The sequence below is a fragment of the Myotis myotis genome, unplaced genomic scaffold (genome assembly GCF_014108235.1).
Source record: "Myotis myotis isolate mMyoMyo1 unplaced genomic scaffold, mMyoMyo1.p scaffold_m19_p_1, whole genome shotgun sequence".
Classification (NCBI taxonomy): Eukaryota; Metazoa; Chordata; class Mammalia; order Chiroptera; family Vespertilionidae; genus Myotis; species Myotis myotis.
In genome coordinates, this window is record NW_023416313.1 from 4,281,599 (window position 1) to 4,290,380 (window position 8,782).

Sequence of the window (8,782 nt, forward strand, 5' to 3'; positions counted from 1 at the left end):
CATGTTCCCTCGCTAGGTTCTCCAGCCAGGTTCAGTCCAGGTTCTCCAGCCAGGTTCAGTCACCAGGTTCTAGTCAGGTTCTCTTGCCATGTTCTATCCAGGTTCTGTAGCCAGGTTCTGTCTCTAGGTTCTTCAGCCAGGTTCTCTCGCTAGGTTCTCTCTCTAGGTTCTGTTGCCAGTTTCTGTCCAGGATCTTTTGCCATGTTCTCTCCAGCGAAGTTCTTCTGTCTCTAGGTTCTGTGTAGGTTCTGTCTTCTGTTGTCTTGTTACATCTGTATTTATACTAGTTGATTCCAATCCTATCAATCTCTATTCCAAAGGTTAGGGCGTTTCTTATCTCCATTCCAGGGAGTAAAGATTATGTAGCTTAAGCATGATTGTTCATAGTTAAAGTGATTAATTACCCGCCTGGCACTTAGTTAAGGGGTTTTATTCCCTCCCTAACTTCAGGGGAAAATCCCTACCTGGGGAAACAACCTCTCTCAGAGAGGTGACCTTAGTTAAAACACATAGTGCCAAGAAGGTGAGCAAACATATTAAGAACAGTATGCCATATATGCCAGGTCCCTTGAAGCAGCAAGGATGGACCGGCTCCCGGCACACCTGCATCACACACATCAAGTTCCTTTCCCTTCATGTCACCTCAAAGGTCACTGCCAGCAATGCTGTCCTATCACATTGACTGTGTGTGTGTGTGTGTGTGTGTGTGTGAGAGAGAGAGAGAGACAGAGAGAGAGAGAGAAACAGAGATAGAGATGGTCAGCTTCATTGCCACAGAATCAAATTCTTCACTCTTCTATTAATCAACAAGAAAATATTCACCTATTTTTCCGCAGAGCGAAGTTCAGATCACTGGATCCTTCTGTCATTGGCCTTCTATTGCTCCTGGGATGAAAGAAAATAGGTCATAGTCAGGAAATTGTAAGAAGCTGGGATAAACAAATTAAGTGCTTTCATTCACAGAAACAACTACCCAGTCAGATTTCAGTATTTAACATCTCATACATATTTCCAAATTTGTCTTTGCATTTCCATTAGGATTAAAAAAAAATCCATGTTTTAAGGATTTCAATTACTTTAAATTATTATTATTTTTTAAATGTATGAGCTTTATTTTTCAAGGGGCAGCAGCATGGGATTAGAAGAGGTGCTCCAGTCAAGATGAGGATGTGGCCTGCTCCCCACATTAGCAGGATCACTGTGAGACCCTCCCTAACTTCTATGAGTCGCCGTGATGTTGCTCTGTAAAATGAAGAGCATCTTACCTTCACCACATGGTCAAACAAGGACAGTGCCTGTGGGCCAAGGACTGTTCTAGATGCTTTCCTATGTTAGCCGAATTTGACCCCAGGCTAGCAAACATCATCGGTGTAGAAAGGCAGACTATTTAACAATAGCAACTTGGATTCAAACAATATTTATTAAACTCCTATATAATGTAGATACTTTGCTGTGGCATTTTCTATGAAGAGATTAAATTATTTTAAGTCCAATTGATTTGTTGAAGTTCATTAAGGCATGCATTACCACAGACCATCACTATGATGCACCTTATTTAATGAGACAAGCAGAATGTATTTCCTGTTCTTTTACAGGTGTCTCATGAGCATTTTACTGATGATACTGTCCTCCCCAGGGCCCCTTGACCTGCTCAGTGCCTCTGACTCATTGTCCTACCGACTTTCTCCACTTGGGCCAAACTGCCTCCTTTTGGACCTTGGACTATCTCTACTTCCTCCCCCAGGCTCCTTCAGGCACTATTTTCTCTTTCTCAAATACCCATTGTCCTCTTTTCCTTCCCTCTGATTCATGCTCTGAGCTCGGCCAAGTGTCACATCCTCAGAGAAACCTTTCCCGAGTGGGAGACCAGCTCCACCCAGCCCTCCTCTGAATTGAAGTTTCACTTTTGTTCAACTTGTAGCTATAATCATGTCTGAGAAGCCTTCTGACCTGTCATCTCGATGAGGGCAGAGATTTGCAGGGTGTGGCCTCCCCAGGGCCTGGGTCAGTGCCTGGCCCACAGTGGGCCCTCAGCAGACATGCGTGACTATTCATCTTAATAAAGGGCCCCAGGAACTGCCTAGTGATAGCCTAAGACTCTCCATCCAGGATTTGTGTGTAGATTGTGGACTGCAATGGGATGAAGAGAAAACTGAGTGAGTTGTTGTGACACAGTTTGTCACTGTAAACTGATCATCTAGAAAGATGATGGTGTCATTTCATTATTTCTCATTTCACTTTTTAATTATTTCATGATTTCAAAATATTGAATCATTGTATTATTTCATTTTTTTTAAACCCAGATAGAATTTGATTCATAAATCTATAGCTACACTCTGATTTCTCCTCTAAGTTCTAGACATGAGCATCCAACTACCTTCTGGGCCTTTCTAATTGGTTACCCTCCAGTGGAACCAGGCCCTTTCACCAGTGAGTGGCTCCATTGCCTACTTAGTTTTCAAACCAGTAACCTGGGCATCTTGCCCCCACATCACTGCCAGACCCTAACAATAGATCCCTGCATGTCTCTCATTCTGTCCCTCCCTCTTCGCTCCTGTGAGCATTGCTCAGTATTAGTTCTGTCTGTATTTTTTCCAGCCTGGCTCTGGGTCCTCTATTTTAGGGTTTCTGTTGAGGCTGTAATCAAGGTGTCGGTCAAGGTTGGGGTCACATCTGAAAGCTCACCTGGGGAAGGACTGATTCTAAAAATACTTGCTTGTTGATGGGATTCATATTCTTGGGGCTTGCTGAACTGAGAGCTTCAGTTCTTTGCTGTCTGTTGGCTGGAGGCTGCCCTGTGTTCCTTGTCACATGGGCCTCCCTAACATGGTCACTTGCTTCATCAAAATGTGCACACCAAGGAGACAAGGGGAAAGTTACAATCTTATGGAATGCAATGATGGAAGTGACATCCCATCAATTTTGCCATATCCTGTTGTTTAGAAGCAGCCTCAGGCTTGCTTACAACTGGGGGAGGAGATTACACAGGGGGGCACATGAGCACCAGGAGACGAGATAATTGGGGGTCACACATATTGTCACACACTCACTGTGGAAGTATGAGTGGAGATGACCCTTTTGTAACATCCAGAAGGTATTTTTTTTTTTTTTTTTGCAAATTTACAAACCAAATCAGCTAGAATCTTTTTGCAGACTACTTTTTAAACTTCTATGACTCCTGAAAATGTCAGGCCAATTTTTGAAAGTTTTCCAGCTAATTTGGGAAGACTCCAGCAAATACCAGAATAAACTGGTTCTCCAACTCTTGCCCGGGAGAGGCCATTATAATCATTTTTCCAGCTGAATGCTGTACCTCTAACTCCCTTAAAATAGTCACCACATCAGTTGTCACAAACAACTTCTCCAAGTGATTGACACCTATTTTGTTCATTTCATTTGGTCCCTAAGCGGTATGGGTGGTTATATTCCTGTATTCAGCTTTTTTTTTTAAAACACAGGAAATGCTTAGCACTCTCCCTGAACACCTGAGCAAAGCTCAATTTCTTGGGGATTTGACGCGTTATAGCCTGGATACCGGACATCTTTTATGTGCTTGCCCTGCAGAACCCAGAAAAATGGAAAGACATACACGGCCTTCTTGCCTCACAGATTTTTTTTTTTAAAGTTTGAATTTGAATATATTCACATATGATTTTTCCTCTCAAGCTCATAAAGCCCAACCATTCACTCTCTACTGTCTTACATTTTTACATTAGCTAACCGGTCCCTGAAGGTTTGAGCTGGTGACTCTTTCCCGAGGAACTCAGTACTGAGTGGGCCATAATGAGATGTTTCATTACCACCCCTCACCCATTCACACCATCGTGATGGTTAACTCTATGTGTCACCTTGGTGAGGCTGTGGTGTCCAGGGGTTTTGGGTGACAGCCTGTTTCCTAAGCCCCCAGTCCCATCCTGGATCCCTTTCCTTCTGAATCATCTTCAAAGCCCCTGAAAGGCTGTCTCTGGTCATGGGAACAAAGTGCTTTGACTCGAGTTGCTTACTGACCTGAGTTGAAATTGGGAGGCAGACCCTGGTGCCAGCCTCAAATCAAATAGCGAGCGAGTAGCTGCGATGTGCTGGGTATTGTATTAGGACTAGAGACACAGGAGGAAAAGACAGAGAAGGTCCCAGCCCTAAGAAGCTGGCAGCCACGTGAGAGGGAACTAAGCCACTAAGCAAGGGGTTCATCCCCTCTGTCACAGCTCCTTCTTCTTCTTCTTTTTTAAAATATATTTTTATTGATTTCAGAGATGAAAGGAGAGGGAGAGAGAGATAGAAACATCAATGGTGAGAGAGAATCATTACCAGCTGCCTCCTGCATGCTCCTTACTGGGGGTCGAGCCTGCAAACTTGGGCATGTACCCTGACCAGGAATGGAACTGTAACCTCCTGGTTCATAGGTTGATACTCAATCACTGAACCACGCCGGGCAGGCATCTTGTCACATCTTTCCTCAGTGTCCTGCCTTTGTTTACTCCCGATATGAATGGCTGCCCAGTTTCAGGCCCGTCCACCTGGCCCGAACCTGATGTTCCTGTGGGCATAGCTCTGATGGCTGTCTGTTGGATCTACACTTGGCCGGGAGGTAGCCCCTCACTGACCCCCTCTCCCTGAGGTCTCTCAGGTGCCTCCTCCAGCTTTTCCAGACTCAGAGAGAGGCCCAACTCCTCTAGAAATGGACCCAGGGGTTGACACCTGCACAGTCACCCATGGTGCACATATGTCCCACCAACTCTGGGTTCCTGTCTCTCCCCTCAATGGAAGGGCAGCTGAGGAAAGGTTTGTGCAGGAGAAGACGAGTCAGGAACCTTTGGGGGCATGACTCATTCTGGTTTATGAAGGCAAAAAATGGATCCAGAACACGCCAGAATAGACAGGCTCTGCCCACGGGATGCAGATGCAGAGTGGAGGGTGGTGTCTGGATTTAGCTCCTTCTTTTGCCAGAGTTGGAGCTTTAAAGATCCTCAGAGCTCGGGGCTTGATGGAAAGGTAGGTGTCACCTGCCAGAACCTGTTCATTTTATAGATGAGAAAACCGCGCAGCCCAGGGAAGTGGGAGGACTGGCCACACTGAGCTCTGGCTCCGCGTGTGGGGCTCGAGGTCCTGCCACTCGGCCTTGGCTTTGCCAGAGCTAGTCTTCGAATTCAGCTTTTTTATGCGCCGTCTGAATAAATTCTCCTGTTTCTTTTCAATCTTCTTGAGGAGAGAAAGAAAAAGATAATCTAATTTAAGAAGCAAGAGAGTAATCCTGAGTCCTTTAGGTTTCAAGAAACCCCATAAAGCTTCTTTCCTCTCTTTATATTTCTTCTTTATTACTTGTTTCAGGTAGACAACATTCTAATTTGACATCTATATACACTACAAAGTGATGGCCCCCAAACGTCCAGTTACTCTCCACCACCCTGCTTTCTTCTTTGTCTTGTTTTTTGTTTAAAATTTCACTCAGCAAAAGAAAACAAAGAACCCCCCCTTGCCTTTCCCCCCTCCCCCCACAAAAAATAGAAGCCTCACATTTGATCTTTTCAAATGCTTTCTGCTTCCTTTTCTCTGTCTTGACTCTCAGGGGAATGGAGCTTCTAAGAGACCATCAGTGCACATAATGAGCAAACACAATACCCACAGTGAATCACCCAGTTAATGGGCCCATTGATGGGCTCATAGTGGAATTTAATTTATAGATGGTCATGCCTGGAAGATTCTGGAAGCCTGATAGAAAACTGCCGGGGTCCAACCCCAGCAGGTCCAGGGGTCCCCAAAGGTGTAGACGGAGTCGGCGAAGAAGGAAGGACACGGAGACAGTGTTCAGTTGATCAGCAGCCTAGCCAGGATCTCCAGCCAGGATCTCCAGTCAAGTTCTGATCTGGATCTCCAGCGAAGTTCTGCCGTTTATTGTCTTGTTACATCCGTATTTATCCCAGTTGATTTTAATCCTGTCAATTTCTATTACAAAGGTTAGGGCGTTTCTTATCTCCATTCCAGGGAGTAAAGATTATGTAGCTTAAGCATGATTGTTTGTAGTGATTAACTACCCGCCTGGCACTTAGTTAAGGAGTTTCATCCCCTCCCTGACTTCAGGGAAAAATTCCTACCTGGGGAAACAACCTTTCTAGGAGAGGCATCCCCTCCCTGACTTCAGGGAAAAATTCCTACCTGGGGAAACAACCTTTCTTGGAGAGGTGACCTTGGTTAAAACACACAGTGCTAAGGGGAGCAAACATATTAAGAACAGTATGCTATATACGTCAGGTCCCTTGAAACATATGCTGTGCAGATGTTTCTTTCCTGCAGCGACTGTGTCAAGCAGCAAGGATGGACCGGCTTCCGGCAGAAAACGACATGAAAAAAAGCAATATATGTATTTTTAAGACCACTCTCAAAACAAAAGCTTGGTTTGTGCTTGGTTGGTGCACAGCCAGGGAAAACCCAGGAGTGAAGGGACAGTGGGGCTTCCCTGTGGTCTGCAGGGACCCAGGGAGTGGCCTCGTGCGTATATTCAGGGGGGCTTCCAGAGCATGAGCTCCGAGACAATATCCTTTTCTCCACCTCCAGGTCCCACACCTTCTGCCTCCAGAAGGTCCAAGGAAAGGAAGGGAATCAAGTCGGGGCAGGGAGAGGAGAGGAAGGGTCGGCCTGCAATGGGCCAGCCACTGGGTTCAGCTGCACCATCTCCCCCTGGGAATGTCTAGCACCGTCAGCAGGAGTCTGTTCACTTCCATTCACTTCCTCCCCCCGTCTGTCATGTTGCAGCCACCATCCTCATTCTATTATTTTATTTTTTAAAACTATGTTTCTTATTGATTTCAGAGAGAGAAAGGGAGATGGAGAGAGAGATAGAAACATCAATGAGAGAGTATCATTGATTGGCTGCCTCCTGCATGTTCCCTACAGGGGATCGAGCCCACAACCCCAGGCATGTGCCCTGATGGGGAATCAAACCATATCTGGGCTGGAAATCTTAATCACAATTAATGCAACAATACATTTCCCCCCTCTGAGTGCATAGCATGGGCCAGGAATTGTTCTTGGTGGTTGGGGTGTATCAGGGAAGAAAACAGAGCCTCTTGCCTGGAATAAGACAGAAGAGGATCTTGGCCCTTGGGAAGGGGAAGGCCGGCAGTCACAATCAACAGAAAGGCATGTGGGCAGGGAAGCTGTTCCATGGGGTGGTCTGGGGCCTCGCTGAGCAGGTGACAGCTGGGAGAGGGCACTGTGGGGCCAGCTGTGGGGCATCTGCAGCAAGAGCACCCAGGCCTGGGGACTGAGGGCGGTGGCTGGTGGCTGGTAGGTGGGAGTTAAGGGGCTGGGGGTGGACGAAGCTGGGAAGTAGGAGCTCATCTGGGGGTTGTCAGGGAGGCCACATGGCTGATAGGCAGTGAGTCCCGGGATGGATTAAGAATGTGATCCAAGAGATGGCTTCACAGGGGAGTTTTACCAAATAGTCAAGGAAGAACTAAAACCTATCCTCCTCAGACTACTACAAAAAATTCAAGAGGAAGGAACACTTCCAAGCTCATTCTATGAAGCCAGCATCACCCTAATACCAAAACCAGGTAAAGACAACACAATGAAAGAGAATTACAGGCCAATATCCCTCACGAACATAGATGCCAAAACCCTCAACAAAATCTTAGCAAATAGGATCCAGCAGTACATCAGAAAGATCATACACCATGACCAAGTAGGATATATCCCAGGGATGCAAGGATGGTACAATATCCGCAAATCAATAAACGTGATACATCACATAAACAAATTGAAAGAAAAAAAACACATGGTCATATCAATTGATGCAGAAAAAGCATTTGACAAAATTCAACACCCATTTTTGATAAAAACTCTCAGCAAGGCAGGAGTAGAAGGATCATACCTCAACATAATAAAAGCCATATATGACAGGCCCACAGCCAACATCATACGCAATGGACAAAAACTAACACCATTTCCCCTAAGAACAGGAACAAGACAGGGATGCCCCCTCTCACCACTCCTGTTCAACATAGTACTGGAAGTGTTAGCCATTGCAATTAGGCAAGAAGAAGAAATAAAAGGCATCCAAATTGGAAAAGAGGAAGTAAAACTGTCCTTATTTGCAGACGACATGATATTATACATACAAAACCCTAGAGACTCCATCAAAAAGCTACTAGACTTAATACATGAATTTGGCAATGTAGCAGGATACAAAATTAACCCCAAGAAATCTGAGGCATTTCTATACACCAATAGTGAACTTTCAGAAAGAGAGATTATAAAAATAATCCCGTTTACCATCGCACTGAAAAAATTAAGCTACCTAGGAATAAACTTAACTAAAGAGGTAAAAGACCTCTACTCAGAAAACTACAGGACGTTGAAAAAAGAGATAGAGGAAGACATAAACAGATGGAAGAACATACCGTGTTCATGGATTGGTAGAATCAACATCATTAAAATGTCCATACTACCCAAAGCAATCTATAAATTCAACGCACTTCCCATTAAAATACCAACGGCATACTTCATAGATCTAGAACGAATTCTCCAAAAATTCATCTGGAATAAAAGAAGACCCCGAATAGCTGCAGCAATCCTGAAAAAGAACAAAGTAGGTGGGATCTCAATACCAGATATCAAGATGTATTACAAAGCCACTGTTCTCAAAACTGCCTGGTACTGGCACAAGAATAGGCATATAGATCAATGGAATAGAATAGAGAGCCCAGAAATCGGCCCGAACCAATAAGCTCAATTAATATTTGACAAAGGAGGCAAGAACATACAATGGAGCCAAGATAGTCTC

At 44.9% G+C, this 8,782-nt stretch overlaps 1 protein-coding gene across 1 annotated transcript in view; it reads right to left on the reverse strand.

Moving 5' to 3' along the window:
• CLNK (cytokine dependent hematopoietic cell linker) overlaps positions 1 to 8,782 on the reverse strand; it is a 134,800-nt gene that overhangs the window by 84,986 nt on the left and 41,032 nt on the right. The window contains exon 3 of the mRNA XM_036328968.1: positions 823 to 885. Coding sequence (XP_036184861.1) covers positions 823 to 885 — 63 coding nt within the window. The remainder of the gene's footprint in view (positions 1 to 822; positions 886 to 8,782) is intronic.